The 25,293-nt window shown below is 41.4% G+C and overlaps 3 protein-coding genes across 3 annotated transcripts in view; 2 read left to right on the plus strand and 1 right to left on the minus strand.

Moving 5' to 3' along the window:
* Positions 1-6,071, plus strand: part of grin2bb (glutamate receptor, ionotropic, N-methyl D-aspartate 2B, genome duplicate b) — a 38,538-nt gene extending 32,467 nt beyond the window's left edge. Inside the window, exon 14 of the mRNA XM_061274295.1 lies at positions 747-6,071. Within this exon, the coding sequence (XP_061130279.1) occupies positions 747-3,107 (2,361 nt within the window). The 3' untranslated portion in view covers positions 3,108-6,071. The remainder of the gene's footprint in view (positions 1-746) is intronic.
* A 7,752-nt stretch (positions 6,072-13,823) lies between these two features.
* On the plus strand, positions 13,824-17,455 carry f8a (coagulation factor VIII associated). The gene is made up of 11 exons (XM_061274296.1): positions 13,824-13,984; positions 14,177-14,223; positions 14,305-14,377; positions 14,506-14,665; positions 14,744-14,812; positions 14,886-15,006; positions 15,157-15,314; positions 15,970-16,051; positions 16,171-16,217; positions 16,541-16,596; positions 16,706-17,455. The coding sequence occupies exons 1-11, from the start codon at positions 13,926-13,928 to the stop codon at positions 16,785-16,787; spliced, it is 954 nt and encodes a 317-aa protein (XP_061130280.1). The 5' UTR covers positions 13,824-13,925; the 3' UTR covers positions 16,788-17,455.
* On the minus strand, positions 17,149-21,898 carry emp1 (epithelial membrane protein 1). Its single transcript, XM_061274297.1, has 5 exons — positions 21,752-21,898; positions 20,928-21,011; positions 20,388-20,487; positions 20,014-20,154; positions 17,149-18,462 (listed from the first exon to the last, which is right to left on the minus strand). The coding sequence occupies exons 2-5, from the start codon at positions 21,000-21,002 to the stop codon at positions 18,305-18,307; spliced, it is 474 nt and encodes a 157-aa protein (XP_061130281.1). The 5' UTR covers positions 21,003-21,011; positions 21,752-21,898; the 3' UTR covers positions 17,149-18,304.
* Between the last annotated feature and the right edge of the window lie 3,395 nt (positions 21,899-25,293).

The following is a 25,293-nucleotide window of genomic DNA, read 5'->3' on the forward strand; positions in this document are numbered from 1 at the left end:
ATAGAGAAAACTATGCTGATGTCAGCTATTACTGATGGATATATAATATAGTGTACATCCTTTAGCCTACAATAGCTTACTCACAAATGATTAAATGTTTTTGAGCAAATACGTTTGAGTCGAGCTTATGGTTTGCCAGCATTTGACCATTCAGATTTGACAACTATGACTAGTTTACAAGATGCATTTTTGATGCAAACAACAAATTGTCCCAGCAAAATGGTGTAATATGCATGCCAGGCCAGTAGTTGGCGACGTCCCTTGTAAAGAGACATGCGCCTGCGCGACATCTGCAAATAATCTCATTACGCCTCAACGTTGTATATGAGACAGAATAATAGGACTCAGTATCAGTGTTGTAAAAGTACACTTTTCTGGAGAAGTGTTTGTTTGTTTTGTTGCTGCGGTCCAATACCTAATTAAACACTAAGCACGGAAGAAATCATTTGAAACAAAAACCGGTGGATACATAAATGGCGTCGACAGAGCTACAAATTCTCTCATACGCTTTCTTGACTTCACGCTCAACTGCTTGCACTTCTTAGGAATTAAGATTTAACCAAGCAGTCATGACGGGCACTTTCACAAATCCTTCTCTAAATTATGAAGTCTTTGGTACTAGCCTCCATTTTTACTGCTCATACCTTTATTGTTCTTACTACTTCTTCCTTCTCCTCCCACTTCATCTCTCTTACCCTCGCTGTCTCCCTTCACCTGCCCGCTCATCTCCAATTTCCATACTCCAGGGTATCTACAGCTGCATACACGGAGTACAAATTGAGGAAAACAAATCAACCATAGACTCGCCTTCATCATCCATAAAGAAGAACATGAACAATACCCACTCGAACATCTTGAGGTTGCTCCGCACTGCCAAAGACATGACTGCAGTGCCGGGCATAAACGGCTCGCCGCACGCGGCCCTGGAGTACACCCACGGTGGTCGTGAATCGGGCATCTATGACATTCAGGAGCACCGACGCAGCCTCGTAGGGCACCCGGCAGACTGCAAGTTGGCGCCGCCCTACATCCAAGAGGACAGCATGTTCACTGACTACATCAGCGAGGTGGAGAGGACTTTTGGGAACTTGCCCCTGAAGGACAACAACTTGTACCAGGACCAATACCGGCACCACCACCCGGTCTCGGCTTTGGGTATGTCCGGCCCCCCGCCTAATAGGCCGCGTAGCTTAGGCAGCGCTAGCTCATTGGAAGGGGGCATATTTGATTGCGAAAGTTTAGGGGGAGGAGTAGCACCCATCTTCACCACCCAGCCTCGCCCCTCCATGACTCACAGGAATACCAATAAGTTTGACCTGATTGCAGGTCACCCCCCCGCGGATTCCAACCAAGTTGGGTTCAAGGGAAGCAATGTGTACGGGAGGTTTTCATTCAAAGGAGGCGCATCTAGCACGGGGTTCATCGGGGGTCATGAAAGGTACTGCGGGGGAGGTGGGGGCGGGGGAGGCTCAGGGGGTGACGACGGAAACGTCCGCTCCGACGTGTCGGATATCTCCTCTCACACCGTCACCTACGGCAACCTGGAGGGCAACGCCAAGCGCCATAAGCAGTACAGGGACAGCCTGAAAAAGAGGCCGGCCTCTGCCAAGTGCAGACGGGAACAGGACGAGCTGGAGCTGAGCGGCTTCAGGAGGAGACCCCACCACCACACCGTCCACCACCACTTCCCTCACGGTCCCTTGGCACACCGCACCATCTCACCTCCCTTGGAGCGCAAGCGAGGAGGGGGTAACGCTTCACCTTACTTATTCCGCAAAGACAAAGAGAACTTGAGGGAATTCTATGCCGACCAATTCCGCTCAAAGGAGGGCAAGTGGGAGCAAGAGGTTGGAAGTGGAGGAAGTGGTGTGGGCGTTGGTAGCGGTGGCGGTATCTGTAAAAGCTTAGTTCCTGTGGAAGACTTTCTCAAAGGTAAATGCAAGAAGCAGGACTCCAAAGGTGGGGTCGGCTCAGTGTCGGCAGGTCAGCAGGCCCACACCTGCTGGGAGAAGGGCGTCTCCGGACTGGGAGCAGGCGGCATAGCCGGAGGTGACTGGGAGTGTCGTAACTGCCACAGTGTGTGTCATCACAGTGGAGGGGTGGGGGGCTCCTGCCCTGCTAGCGGGATTGGGGCGAGCAACGTTCGCCCCAGCTCTGCTAGCTGCAAGCGCTGCGACTCGTGTAAGATTCAGCCCAGCAACCTCTACAACATCAGCGAGGATAACAACATAGTGTTTTCTGCAGGGAAGAGCAACATAGGAGCAGGCCAAACGCCGACTCAGAGCAGGAAGCTTGGGCCAGGTGGGCGGGTCTTACGGAGGCAGCATTCTTATGACACGTTCGTAGACCTGCAGAGGGAGGGGTCAGGTCGCAAGGGAGGGGTTGGCGGCGGCGTTGGCGGCCAGTTTGCCCAGCCCCGAAGTGTGAGCCTTAAAGACAAAGACCGTTACATGGAGGGCCCCAGTCCTTATGCTCACATGTTTGAGAGGTACGCAGGGGAAAGAGAGTCTCCCATGTTTGGAGGGATCGGCGGAGACAGGGCTAAAGGTGGCTCCTCCTTCAGTTTGTTTCGCGGAGGCGAAGGTGGGTTGCATCGGCGGTCCGTGGGCGAGCGAGACCTAAGAGACAGGGACAGGGCTAAGATGGGAGGTGGGAGCGGTGGTGGTGGCAGAGGCGCCGGGACTTACTCCTTGTCTAAATCTCTCTACCCAGATAAGGTGAACCAGAACCCCTTCATCCCAACCTTCGGCGATGACCAGTGTCTTTTACACGGTGCCAAACCGTACTACATGAAAAAGCCACAGACGCAGCAACAGCAGCAGCAGCTACTCAACAACACCCGAGGAGGAGGGGACTTCCGGGGCTCCATGGGGACCACTTCTTATTTGCCTGCGTCGGCCACGGCCGGGGTGATGTCCAATGTAGCCCCCAGGTTCCCCAAAGATCTGTGTCTAGGCGGGGTGGGCGGTCCCATGGGCAACCACCACGGGGTCAACAAGCTCATGCCTGGCAGTCGGGACACGTTAGGTTTGAGCCAAAGACCTTTCAATGGTGCAAGCAATGGACACGTCTATGAAAAGCTCTCCAGCATAGAGTCGGACGTCTGAGGGGAGGATAAAGTGGGGGAAGACAAACGAGGGAAAACGGAGAACAAAGAACCGGCGCAGTACGAAGAGAAGGCGACACGAGTGGGTGTCGTTCCCACGCCGCTAAACGCCACAATCTGGACGATGCATTCAAAGCCAGACTGTGGACGGCGGGTTTTAAGCAACGAGGGAGGATTGTGGTGCTGGGAAGGAGGTAGGGAAAGACAGACGGACGGAGGAACTTGCTCTCTCGATAAGCTCATTGTTCCACAACAAATTTTTGAGTTCACAACGGTATTACAATCATGAATGAGAAATCAACACTGCTGAAGTAACAGGGTAAATTAACAATAATTGTACCAATAGTGTTAATATTATTACTGAATATTACTCAAGTGTTTCAAGATGATTGGTTTGTTTTCCGATTTTATTTATTCAAGTAGTGTTTGTACGATGTTGATTGTTTCTTAGCTTACCAACGTCACAGGAGACTTGTGGACCATTTTGAATATTTCGGGGCTCCTGTTATTTTGGATTCTTCTTTGTAATGAATTATTTCTTCATGTTTGATTTATTTATTTACTTTTCACAATTTTGGAGAGTATTGTGATGTGTATGTGAGAAAAAGGCATGACTAAGTACAATGTACTTATTGGCTTCCTTTTTTTTTTTTAATGGTCTTATTACACCTACGGAAGCCTACATCATCATACTGATTTGCCTTCCATTTAGTTTTTTTTTTTTTTTTTTTGCTTTCTGCTCAGCAGCACCGAAAGGGTCTCTCATTTCAAGCTGGATGTGCCTTAAAGGATTATTGTTTCACCTCCAGACAATTGGTTCCTTAATTTCAGGGCTAAAAACTTTCATCACAGGAGTCACATGTTAAAGAAAGTTGTGACAATGACAAACTTTCCGGCAGTTGAGCTTCAACGAAGGTGTCAAATGTTATTTCTAAAGACAGGAAGAGAAGTGTTGCGGTTCAGAGGAGTTTTACGCATACCCTACAAAATGGTAAAAGAGTAGTTAGAATTTATGAGCCACTGTGCCAGAATGAGAAATAAACATTCCTTTTTGCTGAAGAAAAAAAAAAAAAAAGTTTTTGACATTATCCTCATTAAATTAATTTAGCATAAGTGATCACCTACTTGTTTCTTCTGTGTTTACTCACCAGGGCAATTGTGCTGTTCGGACCAGATATGCTCTGAGTAAGACACTCTGCATGCTACTTTTGTTTTATTTTGTTTATATTTAAGGTATTAACAATGCCTACTTTAGTACATAGTCACCAATTACCACGATGAGTGCAACACTCTTTCTGGAACAACATTTGCACTTCCACTAAATATTATGTTTAAAACATCGTGAGTAAAATAAATAAACATTGAAATTCAAATTTGTTCCCCAAAAGGATTCGAATCTGCTATTTTACGGTATAGGCTGGCATTTTGGTAAATTATGTTTTTAGGGAGTTACTGGAAAAGAACAATCCACAAAATATGAAGCTAATTTAGATTTAAAGCAATCCGTCCAATAAATAACAAATGACATATTTTGTCAATGTTATTAGAAATATTTCTGCAAATTCCCCTCCTAAAAATGTGAGCAGCTTCCACAGCTAATTCAAATTCCAACACAGTGGAACTTCCAATATCAAACAATCTACTCTGTGATGCTAGTCCCCAACCATGACCACTCCCATAATGGCGCAGCCCTCCCTCTCCCAGGTCCATCAGCATGTTATCGAGTTGTCCTTATTTTATGCCAATTGAAATGTTACTTGTAATATTGTTAAATATCCAAAAATGCATTTGGACAAAATTTTACCCAATACCGATGTTTGTTCCTTGGTAAATTCAAATACGGAGCACACAATAGAGTAAATGTTTTCTTGTCCTCCCCATTTCGAAATTAAAAGCAACTTCAGTAAACTTGGTTGACAAGTCAGTATGTATGATAATAAGTGTTTGCATGCATACACTATTCTTTCTTTCTGCTTTTACAATTTTAACTTTTAGGCCAGCAACTGGGTGTTTTTTTAAAACTTACTTTTTAGAAATATCATTGGTACACGATCAGTGTTAGTGTACGTGTGTTTGTGTGTGTGTGTGATTGTCTTAACAAGAGAAAACACCAATCTAACACACCAAAATCAAAAGTGAATACTCCCAAGTTAACAAGACATTCTACAAAATTGATTAATGGTTGTGTTGGCTAAATGTTCTTGAACACGGTGGAGGTTTTGCTGTCAGTCACTGATAAAGCCTTTTTCATACTTTTCTTCTTTTTCTCTCTCTTTTTTTTTTTTTTTTTTTAAAAAAAACAAAATATCTCCGTACATAATTTCTGTTGTCGTACGTGCCTGAATTTGTAAGCTTGATTACCTCTGTGTGTGCGAGACACAGCGTGAGTGAGGAATACACACTTCTTTTATATGTACTATACAACTCCATGTAAATAGAGGCACTCATGGATTTTTGATATATTTAACAAATGTACAAAATGGCAGAGGAAAAAGGTCTATTTGCGATCAATCTTTGATTCGTAGGTGCCCCTCGCAAAATTGTTTTGTAACTACTTCAAGACGTGTTAATGTGCAGTTCTTCATAATGACGGAAAATGCACGTTCGGTCGTTTTATTTTGACCTGAAGGAGAAGATCTGCACCAACTAGTCCATGGGAAGCACAATGTCGTTCCGCTTTTGTTCCTTCTGTTTGGGTCTCAGACGATCAAACGCCATCCCGGAGCTGTACAGATTGTGAAAAATTGTACATACAACTCCAAATCTTGTTCACCCTCACTTTTTTGTATGCAAATTAATTACTTGTGTGAAGAAAGCATTTCAGATTTGATGGAATATTTAGTAATATTTGAACAATGAGATTAAAACACACAGTCGATGTGCAAATAAGTGCTGAGAAATATTCTTCTTCTGTCTCTTTGGAATAAAAGTGTTGAGTATTAATAATAAAAAAAGTGAAATCTCACACATGCTTGTCAGTTCATTTCTACGTAGGGCAAAACACAGCTGGTGAATCTTTTGTTTTGTTGATTTGAATGGACTCTATTTTCGTAGACAGTGCAGGTGCGCTCAAGCCTAAAAACTGGCTTATCTTGGTTTCTGTGCAGGTGTGAGCCTTCTTTGGCGTATTTGGGAATTTTTGCAGACCGCCTAGAGAGAGTGTTTTATTTCAAACACCCCCGGCTCGTCTGACAATGTAGTGGCGGAAAGTTGATGACATTTTTAGACCAAATAAAAGCAGGTCTAAGTTGTGGCGGTGGTGGTGTATTGCTACTTTGGAGGGTTTAATCAAAGCGCTCCAGCTCCTTGAAAATTTGAGAGGTTTAGTTACCATGTTGGTTCTGGCTTGTGGAACATTTCTTAATTTCCAAAACCAAAACACTGTTTTCCATTCCCCATTTATTTTATTTTTTTTGCTGTATTTAAATGTACCTCACCGTTTAGTATGGTGTCATGGAGTGAGCTGGGAATGTTTCAGGTGGGCAGGAACAGGACCTCTGTTTGCACCTCATATAGGTTTCTGAATTTTTACATGCTGTTGTAAAAATACATAAGCATAATGAGGGAACTGATGCTGAAATCAAAGCGCTCCAAAAACACCCCCTTGTTCCTCAGCTGTGCTTTCTTGTTAAAGCCTTGTCCAGCAACAAGGGATATATAGAAAGAAGGTTTTAGCAATGGCTCCCTTATGTGGGCAGATCTTTACATCTACTGGCACACTAATCCCTTATCAGTTTGCATCTTTTTTTTTTTTAGAAACAATCCCTCCATCAGCGTCCTATTCCGCTCACTTGTTCTCCTCTCCCGACATCATCAGGGCGACGAGCTCGGCGTGCATTGCAACACATGTAACTACTTCTTGACAATTAACTGTTACCTAGCAACTGGCTCTTTTTCCAGTGATGGCAGTGGAAGAGTGGTAGAGAGAAAGAGAGATTTAAACAGTATTCCCACAGCATCTTAACCGGATCGGATGCAACAATGCGTCGACAATAGCGAAAACCAAAATGGAAAGCAGCGCCTGATCTGAACGCCCACATGTGTCAATTGTGCACAGGAGAGGAGGAAGAGGAGAGGATGCTATGTGATGCTGCACATGTATCATGTGTGGGGTTAATACATGAGGAGGTGTAGAGTAGAAAGGGTAGATTTGAAAACAAATAAAGCAGAATATGGCCCACAAGTGGGAATGTGGAGGTCGAGGGGAAAAGGTTGCTGCGACAAGTTTCATATGTTGCATGTTCCATAATATTCACAATATTAACAGAAAATTGACACCTGCTGAATATAGGTCATGAGTAGCAATGTTTCCAGTGTTTGTTGAGACAAGGCACATATTTTACGTCAGAAAAAAAATCTCATAGTACACCACTTAGCAAAACTATTCACAAAAAGTGGTTAAATGCCTTTAAGGTATTTACTGTATGTCATTTCAAACTTAGTGAGTTAGTTAGTTAGTTAGTTAGTTAGTTAGTTAGTTAGTTAGTTAGTTAGTTAGTTAGTTAGTTAGTTAGTTAGTTAGTTAGTTAGTTAGTTAGTTAGTTAGTTAGTTAATTCTTGTCACGATATGTCACGATATTTTCAAGCATGATCTTATCAAGCATTTTAGTCCGAACCAGTTTAAAGAACGTGTAATCTGTCCTGGTTTCAAAACTTGGTTGCCAATGCATGCCTTCTGGCCAAGTGATGGCTGCCACCTTGTGGCATCATGCGGCATTGCAAAAGCTGCGGACTAATTTGTTGATTCGTGTCTAAACTATGATTTTTGATTCAGTAGAATGCTAGAAGAGTTCCTGCGATTACTATATTTTATGTACAACATTGCATATTGGCTAAATTAAATGGTTGAGAATGACTTGTATAAATTTGTGTTTCTTTTAACGTAAATGATAAAAGTTTTTTGATATAGGCGCCTAAAGAAGGCATCACAAAGTTTGTTTGTTTGTTTGTTTGACAGATTTTAATTTAAAATGTAGCATTTAACAACACTCAAACTTTGTTGTTTAACTTTGTTATGGACATGAGGTCACCTCCATGATGTTTGGCACCTTCACCTGCCTTCAGCCAGCTGGCCCTCTTTGGGCTGACCCTCGTCCATGCACTGGTTTTGTAGGGGTCATGCTCTTCTCCTCACCTGTCAGGCTCTGACGTACCAAAGACAGGTCATCCCCGAGCCTCTCCTTGTGGTAGCCATGGCGACGGAAGAACCGTTCCATGGTTGCTAGGAGATGGAAGAGCTCTGTGATACGCTGATGCAGCATGGAGACTTCTTTGAACAGGTCGTTGTTGCTTTCTGATAGAGGACGTATCCTGCAGGATGAAGGGGCAAGAACCACTTTGTACTTTGTTTCTAAATACTATTATTGTTACACTCGAAAATGTTGAGAAGTCCCCGATGGTGCCGTAAAATAGCTTGACGTTTATCCAGGCAGCGTGGATTCAGTTCCCGTAGCTGACGTCAGCTGCAGATCAACTTGTTTTGGTAACGTTCTATCTCCTTCGCTGGAGTCCATATAGTTTGTTCTCGTTATTTCAGTGGGCCTCTGTCACCATGGCAACCAGCATCTGCACCATCAACAGCTAGTGAGAATTCATGACCAGCAGACAGTGCACTTAATGAGATGATGGAAAAAAAACGCGGAACAGATTTTCTAAGAATTAAATCAAACTAATGAGTATGAATTGGACTCTAGCCCTGATGACCTTGAGGGAAAAAAATACAGAAAGCCAGGACTGGTCGCCAGTCAGTCACAGATCACATGGTGACAGACAGTCATTCACATTCACCGTGAAACTGCATGGCTCTGCGGACTGCATGGAGTGCAAAAAAAAAAAAAAGCCTGACAGACTGTTTATGATGATAATCGGTTCATATCTAGAATGTCCATTTCATCTCTCAATACTGTACAAAGTATCATTATCCCCTCTTGTTTTACAGCATCTTTGCTCCCATTCAATTTGTTCAAGTGGATGACTCACCTGGCAGGATACTGGAGCATGGCATCTATTCGAGTGGGTCAATTTGAGGAAATATGGTAATTTCTTGAGGTCCAATCTTTGCAAATTGAGGTTTTTAATACGCAGTCATTTGCCGTTATATTAGGAAAAGAAACATTATCCGACGTGATCTAATGCAGGAGTGTTTATTATCATTCACAGAGATGATAATGCTCGGTTTTGATTGAGGGAGGCGTTAATAGTTTTTCCTTTGGTTTGCCATACTGAAAACTGTTTCTAATATTTTGCCCATTTCACGGAGATAAATTCGGCAACCCAAAAAAATATCAGTGCACATCTGCATAGAAGGTAATGCATCCATCCTCATAACGGAGCGTGTTAATCACACTGGATCAAAGTAAGCCGCTCGCTGGCTTATTGTTTGGGTATTATAACAGATTTGTAGACATGAAGGTGGAGAGAAAATAGAGCCCAAACAGGAGGTGCAGCATCTGGCAAAAGCATGTTACGTCACCATGTGCCTTCTCGAAGTGTTTGCTTTGTAGATGAATAAATATATTTTTTAAAAAGCTGCATCTGCACTGCAAGTTACACATTTGCTGGCAACAAACTCACAATTTTGGAGGAATTATCACTCCTCTACTCAATAACTTACCGCACCTCCTTGTATGGAAGAGCAGAACCACTAAAGACGATCTACACCGTCAAAAAAAATTCAGAAAAATCCTACAACATAGACAAAAGCAATGAATGTGTCAGGCTGACATTGAATGATATTTTATTGCCGTAATTGGATTAAAACGACTTAACCTGGACGATGTCATTTTCACCACAGTGCTCATTAAGCCTCTATTTCTCCTCCAACATCTTGCTGTACCTTTCATTATTTCCTCTTTCTTTCTGTCTTTTTTAAAATTGATATCTATTCACTACACGCACAAGCTAATTTTCCGCCATGAGCGCAACTGCCATAGTGATATAGTTATAGTAATTACAACTCAGCTACAAATTAGCAGGCCCATTGCCTCTCGTTTTTCAAATTAAACACATTTTTATGCGTTTCTGTTCCCAAAAATAAACATACAATTATGACCTCTTCAGAGGAATCTATCCTTTCCTCCGTAGCTGTCCTTCAGAACAGAATACTCAACAGAGCGTGGAGGGTCCATCATTTCTCATCAGTGCTCCCGGGGACCACATAGGACCACGCTCTTAATCAAGGGACCACTCAGAGGGCCGCCAGATGTCCATGCGTGGTTCTCTTGTTGTAATGCAGTACTCCACCATAGAGAGCGACAAAACTTACTCACTCCAATATATATGTGCAGCTGTATTGAGCATGTCATCCTTTATAGGCCCCTCAATGAATAGTCTATAGTTGAGTAAGACCTAAATAAATAATCTTGAGTTGATTTTAGTTCAAATAAAAAAGTGCATTTTGAATACTATATTGAAACTATATTTATAATACGTGAGTGCATATTCAAGATCAATCAGGTTGATTGCAGTTGATTATATAAGTATCTGTCCTGGTCAAGAGATTACATCATTGATGAAGAAAGAATGAACGTTTGCCACAAAATCAGCTCTGTTTATGCTAATATGAATAATAAAGCAAGAAAAATAATATTTAGCAAGATATCAACTTGTGACGTTTCTGTTCAACCCTTTTCGACGAGTTCATATTTTTAATATTACACAGTCGACGTGCAATATAAGATTGCATGACTAATTCGCATCTAACTGACATCCAGATGTAATTCCAGTGTTTGATGTGTGTGTGTTTGTGTCTGTTTCATGACGTGCAGGCTGAGCTGAGATCACAGTTGGCCACTGAGAAATTTGGTGGAAAGAGTCAAGTGGAATATCAGCCTCTAAAGAGGAGCAAAGTGTCATTGGAGGAAAGACAGAAAAATGAAGGAACAAACTTCCACGCCTCAAAGAAAAAAAATAACTGCGGTGACGGCATCTTGCCTTGGTTTACAGCTGGTCTGCATTAGTGACAGCGCATTTGTCACCCTGTGTGTGGAATTCCTCACACAGACACACACACACGTAATGACCTTCAGAGCTGGGCGGTAACAAGCTGCATTTTCTCCATTACATGTACTGAAATACTTTTCGAATGTGTATTTGATACAGATTGTAGCAAAGAACTTGACGGAGACGCCGAATTCGCTGCATAGAGTTGACAAACTCAGATGCACAATTGGGGGTGGAAGTCAGTCTCTTTTTCCTGTCCCCTGTGACTTCCCATTGAGCGACTAATATTTTGAGGAAGTGCATGTCCCAGAAACAGGAAGTCCCAGTAGTTAGTTAACATAAGATAACTGAGAGTCACCAGCAAAGCGTGAATATCTTTTATAAACATGGCATCACGACTTCTTTTTCCTATGCTGATTTGGATTCTCAAAATGCACTTTACTTCATGCGCTGGGGTTAAAGTTCCGAGTAAGCCGACCACCAATAGACATCCTCAATAATATTATACATGCCTGATATGGTTTGCTTTGTTCCCTCAGGATTGTTTTTTCCCGACACCGTCTTTGTGGGAATCACGGGTGAAGATCTCCACGTTCATTATCAGCTGACCATCCCGGTGAACCAGAGCAAAGACTTTTTGACGTGCTTTGACCCCGACAACCAGGTGATTCTTAAAGAAGAATTTTCTGCAACTCGAGGCCATGCTTTGATCACCAACGCCGAGCTGCATCTGAAAATGCTCATGACATCAGGAGAATATCATTGCCAGTATAAGGTGGCCAAAGCGTACTTTTTTCTTCGATTGAGAGGTGAGTACAGAAGCGGGAATGTGCAAACGAAGTGGCCAGTACCAATCTGGCTCATTCAATCTAGTCATAGCAAAGATCTCTTCAAATAAATCAAAACAGAATTGAGCCACGCAATCTAATAGCAACTGCTAAAGAATTTGTGACCTGACCTATTTTGTGGCATTTTTATAGATTTTTCTAAGTGATACTGACAAGCACACTTAGATTATTTGGAGTTCTTGTAGCCTTTTAGCCTTCTGTCTCCTTTTCATGGCTCCACTGATCGTAAATCATTGAACGCTTTTAACTGAACAAATGGGGTGGCACTAGCCGACAAACTACTTAACATCTACAAGGTCAGACACAACAAAGCACACAACAAAAGTCTTTTTTGGGGGGGGGTAATGTTCTGCTGTGAATCAGAGTTGTGGCAACAATGAGTATTTCTGGTCAGTTTCGAACATCCCCGAGACTTTTTTTGTTACTTTAACTGACGATTTCTGATTTGCCTTGGAGGGATTATGAATGTGACACTTACACCTACTCTAGAGCAAATACAAGAGTTACAGAATTCCCCCTTCTCAAGGCCAATTTGCTGCTGTCAATTTATGATTATGGTTGTAATTTATAATGCTCTCAAAACGTCTTTTGGAAATGTCACAAAAGTTGTGTTCTTCCAGATCACGGCTACACGGATCTCGATATGGTGGACTACACAAACTTCATAGTGTTGGCCTCCTTCAGCGGTGTGTTGCTGGTTTTTAGTGTGTTCAGCTCTGTGTATGTCTTCAGAGGATCTTGGGTAAGATGGGCATCGCATGCGATCAACATGTTGCGATATCAGAGCTGAGCAATGTTTGGCTTACATTTTTATCCACAAAATCAAACAATAGTGTCTGATTCAAGCCCATCACCTGAATGCAATAATAGTCAACATGCCACTATTTAAAACATTTGTTATTATTTATTTATTTATTTGGTCACCAAGGGCATGTGTTTTTTTTTTGACAAATTTTAGAAAAAACAAATTCCCAAATGTGGCAATTCAAGAAACAATCGAAAGCAGAACAATGAGCGAACGCAAGCAGAAGAGCCTAAGGATGACAGCATAGGTGCAATAGCTTCTTCCACAGCTCTCTATGCCGTAAGTATGGCCATGGGCGTATGCACATTCATGTCATTGTTGTGGTCACTTTTCTCTTTTTAACTTATAAATAAAATGTTGTAGAGTCTTGAGCCGCGACCTCGCTCCATTTATGATGTGCTTGACCGCTCAGCTGTCAACACAGAGTCACAGCAGAGGAAGCCTCCTCCCAACCCAAAAACCAGCCAGAAACCGGTCAGTGTGGATTCTTACTGATTGTCACATATTTAGAAATGTATGACAAGATAAATTCTGTCCTCAGGGGGAACAAAGCGCACAAGCACAAGAGGAAGGCGTATTTGAGTCTGTCTATGAGAATTTCTGAATCCTAAAGAATCCTGAGTCAACCCTGGCTGACATTGGAACCCATAAAGAAATAAATGCTATACTGTATATACTGGAAAGACACAGAATGTATATTTATTTTTGAATGACGATTAAAAGTATCTAAATCATCATGTAAAAATACACTGATATGCCAGAGCCTTTATATGCAGGCAAATTTGCAATATGTGTGTCTAAGCAATGTCTATCATTATAATCCGATGCTAAAAATCCATAAATGTTTTCCATAAACTCTAGAGCTAGAAAGCACTTTAACATATTCAGCAACACTATTCAGCATTTTTTCTGTAAATTAATTGTTTCAGTCTATTAACTTAACTAATTAATTAAGTTCGCCATGTTGGGGATCTAAATGTAGTTTTGTTTGAATGTCTGTCTGAATTAACAGATTTAATAACCAACAACAAATACAGTAAATTATTGTGTTGTATTGGACGAGTGATATCAAAATCTACACTCCGTACCAGTTGGTGGCGGTAAAGCGCCATTAAATTGTTTCCCAACCGCCAATAATTGACCAATAGAAGAAGAATACCATCACAACACCGCTGTCACTGTCAGTCGCACTTTCGGGTCGTTTTTGTGTTTACCTGCGCTGACCATGGCTGCGGAAGGTGACTTTTTGGCGAGATACCGTGCTGTATCGAATAAGCTTAAAAAGTAAGTGTCGGATGAATGGAAGGCAAGAAGAAATACAGATTGAAAGGGTGTCAGACGTAATTATGATGCTGTTACAAGCTAGCTAGAGTTTGCCAGCTTCAATCTCTCGACAGTCAGAGAGACGTAATAATTATGAGCGATATTTCATTTTGCATGTTGAGGACGATGGTAACATTTGTATCCTCGTTGCAGACGTTTTCTTCGAAAGCCAAATGTCGCCGAGGCAAGTGAGCAATTTGGTAAGTTTGGACATTTTAGTAATAAGCTAATCCTATGTGCTCAATTAATCAGCTTATTTGCAACAATTTTTGTTGTTTCAGGCCAGCTAGCTAAGGAGCTAAAGCAGCAGGACTGTCTGCAGTATGCTGCTTTCTGCAACCTTGCCATGGCCCGGTAAGACATGCACAAATCATTCCTGCAAGGTTTTTCTTGTTTGTAGTTTGGCAATGACTGTTTCAAATAGGTACAATTGTGAAGCAGTTATTATACAAACAAAGTTGTGCTTCCACTGTCTCCTGCAGGTGTGAGCAGACTCTTTTCAACGCTCCCGGAGAAGCTCTGGCGCTAACCGATGCTGCACGCCTTTTCCTTTCCTCTGAGAAAGAGAATCACTCTCTGCAAGCACCAGGCTTTGATGAACACTTACAGGCAGCACTCAACTGCTACACTTTTGCCATTAAGGTTTACTATGATGCCCCTTTCCTCTTGCAAAATAAATGTATATAATGTAACTGTCGGATTATGCTATTATTCTTACAGGTGTACATTGAAATGAATCAGCCTGTGATGGCAGCCAGTCTTTGTTTAGAACTTGGCAATGCACTCAAAGTAAGCTCCCCTGTTTATGTGATGCATTATATGGGTGGCATATTATATTTCATTTAATGTGATGCCTCAACAGGAGATGAACCGACCAGGAGAAGCTATTGTTCATTACCAGAGAGCAGCAGAGCTGCAAACACAGATGCCAGTGGAAGCTCTTCTGTCATTGGGAGAAATGGCTTCGTGTAAAATTCTCACACGTGAGTTTGATGTCTCTTACCTTCTTTGTTTGGTTCCAAAATGTGCGAGGTCATATCAGGCTGATTAATAAATAAAGAGGTGCCTTACCAGATCGATGACATTTTTGCAATTTATCTGATGTGGGATTTGTGTTTTGTCTTTTGAAATAGGTGACTACGATGGTGCCCTTTCAGTTTTTACAGAAATGCAGCTCATGTGCCAGGAGAGAGGACTGCAACTACCAGGCACCAGCACCCCTGTAGGTGCTTTTCTGGACATTGTGGCAAGATGCGAAATCTCTAGAGTACTCCTCCTGATGCTGCTTGAGGTACAACCCATTATTTTCATACATATACTGTATTGGAGAGAGTAACAGAATATCTATGAGTTTGGGAAAGCGATCAAATTCAAACTGCAGCCCTGGGAGCTATTTTGAATTCCCGGAAAGAAATTCCACTGTCCAAAAACTCAATTCAACAATTGCTATCCAACAAGAAGTCCCAAGTTAATCTGTAACTTGACATATTGAGTTACCATTCGATTTGACTATGTGCATTTGAATAAAAACGACATTATTATTTTTGGGACAAATACTGTTCAAATGGGAGAGGGGCGTGGACTTTAGTGGCTACTTGTGGGAATATAGTTGTCATTATTCCACTACAGCCGCAACGATTATCAGACTTTACGTTGCGGTTAAGAACAATATCTAGTTTTGTGGAAATTAAATTAAGTGAAAATGCAGTAAGGTTGATGTAATGGCACAGGAGCATTATTCCAATGAGCTGCATGAAAACCTTCCAAACTTTCAGTGGCACGCAGCCAGCAAATTTCAAATCGGAGAGATACTATAAAAGTTAAGTGGGAAAGGAAGGAAATACCTACGCAATGGAAATACAACACCGGTTTGTCTTGTGACCATCTACATTCCATAATCTAAACCATAACGCTTATTTTGTGGTTCTGTCCACTTTTCTGTGCAGCCTCCTCCTCAGAAGCTTCTGCCAGAACATGCGCAAACACTGGAGAGATACGCATGGGAGTCCTTTGACCCACATAGCCAAGGTGGAGAGTCTTTTAATTTCCTAACAAAACTATTCTTTTCCCTTTGTGTTACGGAGAAGTCTTACCGGAATTGACAATCATTACAAGTCCAATGAGTCAGTCCTCTTGTTCTCTTGCAGTGACCTTCCTACCCGAGAATGTTTTCTTGCTGCTGCAGTCGGTGGTGGTGAGTTTCATCAGCTGCATACTTTTGCACATGAGAGGATTTCCTGGTCTTCTCCTCGGGGCCTTTTGCAAAACTGCGATAAATGTGCCGGGATTGGCACCGCTTTTCAAACGGATTTCAGTTTTCCCGTATTAATCTGCGGCATTTGAACACGAGTCCTCAGAGGACAGATAATACTGCGCTAGTGTTGCTCGATGAAGCCGTAACAAAAAGAGTCTATAATGAAACATCAGCTGAGTTTATGAATAAGCGCAGAGTCACATCCCATGTCAAGGCCATCTGAATTTATTCGTGCCGCATATAAAAGCCAATGTGTTTCACAGATGGCATGCCAGGAGAAAGACACTGAGTCCCTGAAGTCTCTTCAAACTGAACTATGGTAAGCGTTTCATAATGCTCATCGCTATCATGACCACTTTGTTCCCTCTCTTAGTGGATTTGACATTTTTCATTGACAGTGTTATTTCGTTTTGCATTTTCCACTTCAGGCCACTGCTGACCGCTGAGCAGAATCATCTCCTCCACCTAGTGGTTCTGGAGCGCATCACACCGTCTGGCCAAGGCATTTAGTAGCGTCCTGTTCTCCTCCGCTTCCTCTGGGAACGATAGCTAACATCATGGAAACATTCCTGCTTGTGACTGGGTCTGTTGTAAGACCTCAAGAAACGCTTGCACTGAGAGAAATACCAATTGTAAAACCTTACAAAAAAAAATTACTTTTGTGGTATAATATTAATGTCATTATTTTGTGATTTTACCCAGAATGGGAGATCTAATTGTTTTCTATAGCGCTTGTTGAGAACGTGGAATGAAGCCAGAGTAAACTGTACCCCTAAATCTTGTTGTTAGCCTGCTAAAATAGTACTGCCTACATATTTATAGCGCCATTTGATAGTGTTGATCTTGAGTTGAAGAATGAAGCGTGAAGAAGTTTGTTACTAGTTGTTTTATTGATTATAGTATATGGCTTCACTCCAATGTAATTACAAACCTTCTAATGCATAGTTTAGAAATACGATCAAATGAAACACTGTTGTCCTCCATACTTGGTTCACATGTACAAATTGATGTACTCTTCTCTTAAGATAGCAGCCTACTACAAACAAAAAATGCAAAACATAGTTTGACAAGGAAAGGAAAATTACAAAATGTTACAAAAATATAATGGTTACAATGTACATGGATAAAACAAGGATACACTATACTTCAATCATAAAATAAAGATACATGACTTAAAACTACTTGTATTTTCAATTAAGGCTTGTTTAATTGTTCAAGTACTGCAACAGGGAAGTTGTAGTGTTGCTAAGATGCTCTAACTTCACATGTAATGTTTACTTCTTTCTCGCGATTGTTGCTGGAAGCCTGTTTGATTCTGGGGGGGGGGGGGGGGGGTTGTCAGAACTTGAACTTCTTATCACATCTTATCTTCTTAACACCCCAGCTTCTAAAATAATCTTAACTGATGGCTTTATTTCGAAAGAGCCAACAGTGTGAGACTTAAGGCACAGAGATGCGACACTCCTGTTTGTACAGTAAATGTATGAAGCCACATTTGGCTGCAGTTTGGGTTAGTTTAGCATAGAGGCTACATCATTCAAAGGTAATAAAATCCACATGTAAAACTTTCTAAAATTCCATTTGTGTAAACTACAAAAAGAAAAATACAAATGTATCTCCCACTTCTCCCAAATTTTACCCTAAGCTACCTAGCAGCAAGCTAGTCACAGTTGACATGTTCCCAAATTGCCACCAGATGTCAAAAGTAGTGTTATTTGACATCATTGTAACTTGCTATTTTGTAACTAATTTGACTTTATGGTAATGATGTAAATTAGCACGTTATACAAATTTAAACTTAACTCCCGCATAGTACAAATTAATTGGGGGAATAGAAAACTGACTAATTAAATGAGTTAGGCTCATCATAAGATTTTTTTTTTTAATGTATGGCTTTTTTTTTTTTTAAATGCTTCCCATTTTTAAACTCCCAAAAACAAATATTTGTCACTGATTTGGAGGATACTTCTTGAACGTCCCACTTAAGAAGGAATGTGATCCCACATCCAGGCCGCCTCTCTTTCCACTCACTCACTCTTTTTCCGCAGGACGAGATAGGTGATGGCTAAGAGCAGTGTGAGGACAAATGAAATCCAGGCCAGGATGTAGGAGTGTCCGTATGCTCCGTCTTCTTCTGCATGGAACTCGGAGGTGTAGATCGAGGCAGCTATCATTATACACAGACCTGCGGGCGAGAAGAGAATACTCAAGATAATTTGTACTCATAACAGGTAACTCCTTATACCAGTAATACCAATCAAGTCATGAACATGGGGATTTATGACGTCTGAATCATAACTATAATATATAGCATTCTTTAAAAATTTCTGCACAATATTTTTTTATCCTTGTCATATCAGAACATATGAGACTGTTTTTTGTTTTGTTTCTAGCAATCTATATGTAGATGTTAAAGAATTTCTCAAGCTTTTTTTTTTTAATTTTCCACATTGCATACATCAGCAATTTCCCAATTGTCAGCTTTTCAGATGCCATTTCTGTTCTATACGCGGTGTATATTGTGATAAAGCATGCCACTATTAGTAAAGGAAAATATAGCCACCTCGTAACGCTGTTATTTCAAAGTTTCCCTACAGGGCGCCGTTTATTATTCATATGGCCGACCCACCCCATGATTCATTGGTGCGTGGAAACAAAGGCCACAATTAGAGGAAATATGGTATTTTCATCAAAATAAGTAATCATATCATGAGCGCTTGTCAAATGAGATGAAAGCATTTGCTGTAACTGTCTCAGTCTATCACCCACCGAAAATCCAATATGAATCAGACTAATCGCTATGACAATGAGTGTTACAAATATTTTGAGTTGAAAATCATGACCCATCAAGAGGATTCGCATGACTCATTTTTCTGCTCAATTCTGAGTGTCCGTTATGTGAAAGTGAGTGAAACGCCCAAAGGCAATTGAAGCAACAGAAAGGCTTTGTCCCAAAACAATTAAATTTCTCTCAAACTAATGTTCTAATACTCCCATAAAAATGAGAGCTACTTGTTAAAAATTTAACTTTAAAATGACTATAGCTATTTAGTTGACCCCTCCCTCTTCACTGTTAAAACTAAACATTAACCCAATTTGCATTTAGAATGTAGCTGAAGTTAGGTTAATTAATCCAACTTGCATTTAGAATGTAGCTGAAGTTAGGTTAGTGGCAAAATGTATCTTCTTCATTTTTGTCAAGCTACTGCATTTGCCCTGAGATCCTCTGGCGCCTCCATAGGGGAGGGGTGGGACTCCCATTTTGTTATCAGCACTTTTTTTTTTTTACATTTAATGTTTTCATTCATTTTTCAAGCAAAATATAATTTCTCTCCTGCTATTTACCTCACATACATATCCAATTTGATACTTCTCCGGCTTGAGTTTATTTTCAGTTAGTGGTTTTTGTGCATGACATTCCATTAGTCTTGTGGCGTTTAACCCTGTAGACTCTTGAGACTAGAGAACACACAATCTTTGTCTTAATTGTATCACGCAGAACAAATAAAAGTGCTTGAACTCTGCCTCCGGCTCTGAGCAGACAGACTCGTAGCATTAATCGACCCCACCCCATTATTATGGATTTTCAGTGGTCCTCCCCTCTTCCTCCATAAGGATGTACAGTAATATGCGCTTAGTCGCACAATTAATTGATGCATTCTAAAAATATTTTAGCATGTCATCTAACAGGGGAGTGAGAGGTTGCCTTTGGTTATAGAAGAGCATTATTACTCACAGGCGAGCAACTGCATAACGCCAGTGAAGGTGAAGCGCTGTCCTTTAGGCAGAGTGAAGAGCTGGGCCACAAAGACAAACAGGGCCAGGATGGCAAAGATGCACGCCAGCACTGAAGTCGCCTGTACTGCCTGAAGGTACTCTGCAGCAACAACACAAACAGTGAAGGAATGACAAAAATGTCAACAATTACAATTTGCACGGCGCTTATTAAACATCACTGCTATTGCAAACTAATAATTTTCCAACAGGATGGCACTTGCTGTTATGTGCAAATGCATCTGCCTGCTGGTTATACACTTAACACCTGCTATCGTATATTCACTGCAGTGGGATGCGCATCTGGTGGGTGAGAAGATTTCTTATTGTGTTTACCTTCTGGGTAGTCTTTCAGGTTAGAGTAATGCCAGGCTGAGTTGACCAGCTCCCATCTTCCCCACAAGTCAGTTGACAAGGCATCGGTGGTCCACCAGGCCTACAGAAACACAAGTACGTGTCATGTTATTATGTTGTGAATTGTGTGTTTTGGATGCAAAAACTTTTGTTTCTAAATCACTGTGTATCTATTTCTATTGCCCAAATTTCTCTCTTGGTCGCAAAAGCGCTACAAATGTTGTAAGGGCATCTCGTGAACAAAGCCCCCTTTAGGTGACCTTGCAGATTTTTACAGTGAGACCCACCCACAAGCCCCGCCCCATTACTTTCCTTTCATAGATCACAAAATAATAATAAAATATTATGATTATTACATTTTGGTCTATCTCAGGATGAAACCAACTTTTAAGCTCTACATCCATCACAAAATTTGTTAAATAACACTCGCTTAACTCAACTTCTGCCCCATATTTTTATTTGAGTAAAACAAACAATTGGAGTGTGAGTCTTTGGAGGGTATATGGGGAAAAAAATACTTACATTATCAATAGTAGCAACGAGGAGCAGGATAATGGCGGTGAGATGGACAACAACGATTCCAGCCAGCATCAACATTGTGACCCTCTGGGAAAAGAAATACTGTAACAGTGATTTGAAGGGACTGCGGGGCGTGTGCGCTTACGCGCATGCGCGCGTGTGTGTAGGAGGATGCAGAGCATTTACTGTATTTAAGTTAACCTCCCCCTAGCAGAAAGCCCCTCACAGCTGTCCCAGATAAAACACTGCGAATGGGAGCTGACAGACAGAGGGCCCCCCAAAAAAACGCCCCCAAAAGCCCCGCAGACAGATGTGCCCCCTCCCCCCAATCTCCCCGCGCCGAAGTATTAACTTTTCACACATTTCTTGTCCCACCTCACTGGATAAATCAACAAGAACTATTTGTAGCATCCTATCCTCGAATTCAGGGCTTGAAGCTATTTCCGTCGACGAGAAAGGCGCATTTGTTGCGACGGTGTGCGGACATTTGCAAATTACACGCGCAGGCCCTCTACTGTACAATACCGTCAACGACTTTGAAAAGAGCGCGAGAACGCAACACTCGCCCATAATAATAAAAATAATGACGATTATTATTCACTTTCCGCGCACGGATATCGTCATTTATGACGATTACCGTCCGGCATGAAATATTTTCCAATGCGCGCCTTTTATTCTCTCAACTTTCCAAGTTACTTTGAAAGTTTGGGCTACGCCGTAAATCTCACTTTCCTGCACTTAAAGTGACCACAAACTCAACAAAAACACGCGTTAAACGAGAGGAATGATTATTAGTATGAATGCAATCGAGGAGAATAAAGTATTACCTGAAAGCGCTCAAACGCACAGCCCGGGAGTTATTTGGAAAATGTGAACGGCAGTAGAAGACCCACCCAGCTCTGACTTGGACGCACACACATCGGCCTGTTTTCCCTCTCTTCCCCTTGTGCAAGCCCCACCCAGAAAGTTTCACATTTTTTTCCTCCTCAATGAAATGTCCACACACTAAAAGCTATGCAGAGTGGTTCGCCCATAAAACAACAGCTAGTTTGAAAACGTTGATTCCTCTAACCTTGTTTGAAGTCCACAGAGTTTCTCAAAATATTTCTTTTAATAAACTTTTTTTTATTTCCTGACCATGAGATAATACTGTCCCGTACATGAATATATACATTCCTTTATTTGCATGCATCACACTCTGTCTACATACTAATAATTGAAGTTACCTCGGAAGTTGGAATGAATGAATGGAATCCGAAAAGGCAAAGAGAAAAAGAATAAATGAAGCACTGTAATCCTTGTAACATTACCGTGTATTGTAGTGATCCCCAAATAACCACGCAAATGCGTGCTTTTGGGCTATGGAATGTTATACTGTAGTAGTGCAGTTGCCAAACTAACCGCAAAACTTATCGAACTGCTATCACACATCGAACAAATTAAAGTGCGGATGTTGAACGCTGTCATGTTTGAGTGGATCGAATTTCACCAATATTATCATGGAAAATATGCTTTAAAACTCACTGCTTGGCTACTCACCTGCATTTGTTTGTTTGTTTGTTTGTTTGTTTGTTTGCTTGCTTTTACCACAATGAACTTTTGTCTCATCTTGACTCATGAAGTATGACTGTATTATTGGCATGTACATGAAGCGCATGTAGTGCGGAGCACGGGCCTGAACGTCTGGCGTCTGGTACTAATTCAAATCAATAATACAAAGCTTGGAATTGATTATCCAGAGTCTGCCAGGCAATGCACTCTCACTGATTTACCATCAGCCACGGCTGCAACGTACTCTCATTCGGCCATAAGATATAATAATAATAATTCACTACAATTGATTGACACTGCTGGAGAGATGACGTAATGTTTTACCTCAAATATGTATCCTGCATGCAGTGTAGTAATTATTCCCAGTCCAGGTGTTGACCAAACGCTATGTAAATGTCAGCAATTACCCCAAAAAAAGTGGTTACATCCCACGTGAAGCAATATGGGCTGACACTTTTTGCAGTATCTGCACTCTGCCGTCATTACCGTCCATCTGCTTTCAATTACTGCATTCTCTGTGACATTTGCATCTTTTTAAGTCACAGTTTGCAGAAAACGGCCTGTTAGTCAAACATTGAATTCCGCAGTCAGGCTATGTATGACATCACACTGGGTGTGTTTCACGCCTAACTCTCTTCACTTGAAACACTCACAAACTTGAGTGTTGTTTCTTTGGATTTCATGTAACTCTCAGTGAATGCTATTCTCTTAACACCCCTCATTTATGCTGCTCAGAAGAATTGCTGCAAAATATCTGCAAAAAAACACAGAAAAACAATATGCAGTAGTGATTTTCTCAACTTTTGTTGAAAAATAGAGATTTGGGTATATTGGTGTTCCCAAGCTGGATCGGTCAATTTTAAGGAGCTACCCCTCTTCTGGCAAAACTCTTTCTAAAGTTACAATCGTACATATTATTTCGAAGAACACGGTGTAGCATGAAGTCCAGATTTGCAAACAGGGGGAACCTCTGTGAGTGACACCAGCACAGAAAAATCCAGTTGACAGCAAATTACAGCGTGGGTGAAAGCAGCGAGCATCACCGTGGCAACCTCCAACTGCAGTGAAGGCCCGTATAGACGCTGGTGTTTTGAAAATAACAGCCTGGCACGACTGACTTCTATTTAACTTACGTTATTGTTCAAATGTTGAAGTGAACGCGTGCATGTGGGGCCGTAGGTGCTTGTTTGGGTTGTGACATAATACAGATGTAGTGGATTTTTCAAATAATGCCATGTTTTGAAAGGCTCACCACCAGTGAGCCAGTGGACATCCGTTAAAGCTTTTTACTACCTGTGCTGGATAAGAGAAAAGCTCTAGTGAGTATGGGTCTTCTTATGACAAAAGCATGTTTTGAAAGCAGGCTTAGCTCATTTCTGCCCTCGGGCTTGAGATCTTTAGGGGTGGTGGGTGTGGGGGGGCAAACGGATGGCAGTAGTCTTCATCCCAGGCCAACAATGGTGGCTTTGTGCTGTTGGAGGCGGGATGAAGACAGATAACATAATAATGACTTCCTCTGCTTTTACGCTTGTCACGCCTTCATTTGTAAAAATCTTAGTGACATTGGCTCTACTTGATTGCTAAAGGTTTTATTATTGCAGCAGATTGAAATCAAGAAAAGATTTCCTCATTATTTTGATATCATAACAAATTGGAGGTCAATCATCATCACTGAATGGGTTGTAAAATTGTGGCCTATATATCTTGTGAGAGCAGAAGGGTACATCGGTACCTCTTTAACACCAATTGTGAGTCAGTGGAAATTTCTTTTCGTGTCCTAACATGTGGGCCTCCACATAAAAGCCATTGTGCAGAGAGTGCTTATTGGGAAGATATTACAGAGCAGCAGCTGCCACGGATGAAAAGTCTTCTTTTAAAGAGAGAACATCCCACCAATCTGCTCCTAGTGTAGCAAGAGTGGGAATTCACATTTATTTTAAATGCCACCATTGATAAATTCCATAGCTTGCTCATGTGATGGGAAAATGCTTTATTTGGTTTAAGTAGAGGCCCCTTCACAACAACCAAATCTTGTTCTCTTCAATTTTATTTCTCGGTTCTAGCTTTCTTTTGAAATTCCTTTTCGCATTCCCCCTTACTTCCAACCGATTTCCACACCCTTCACAACCAAATTTAAGCAGTGTAGCGTGCCATACATTTGAACATTCCAAATGAGTTCCAGAGGTTTTTTTTTCTCATACTGTAGCACATTGCGGTCCCATCTGGAGCAGTAACGCAAGAAACTGGGTCCTCGTCCAACATATGATTTAATCAAGCAGATGTCCTCACCTTTTATCCCTCTAAATGGCTGTAAAATCCTGCTGGGACCGCAACATTATTTTCATCAGAACTAGCTTAAGTATCTTAAATCAGGGACAAACCCATGTGTCAGAGAATAGCCAGTGTCCAGATGCTTGTGCAATAACATAATGTTGGGCGTCTATGAGGAAGGGCGGTTAACAGATTGTGACTCCGATGACATATGCTATGAATTTTCCTTTTATTTCTTTTTTATTTACCATCCATCTATCAGGTGGTGTACAATTTTTTTAATCACAAGGAGTACAAATAATGCAAATAATCCTGACATGTAGAAATATAGTAGTACCAATTGAAACCGAATTTACGAGTTTGAACAATTATTACTAGTATTATTTAATATCCTAGATTAAAAAAATAAATAATGCCACCATTCCAACTTTTCTTTCATTCTTAGGCCCATTTTATAAGGCCTTTCTTGAGAAATTCTATAGTGAAAACAACTGTCGCTTAATTATGACGTGACCCGCGGCCACCTTTATTGCGCTTCCCTTCCCTG

The sequence above is a fragment of the Syngnathus typhle genome, linkage group LG3 (assembly GCF_033458585.1).
Source record: "Syngnathus typhle isolate RoL2023-S1 ecotype Sweden linkage group LG3, RoL_Styp_1.0, whole genome shotgun sequence".
NCBI classification, from domain to species: Eukaryota; Metazoa; Chordata; class Actinopteri; order Syngnathiformes; family Syngnathidae; genus Syngnathus; species Syngnathus typhle.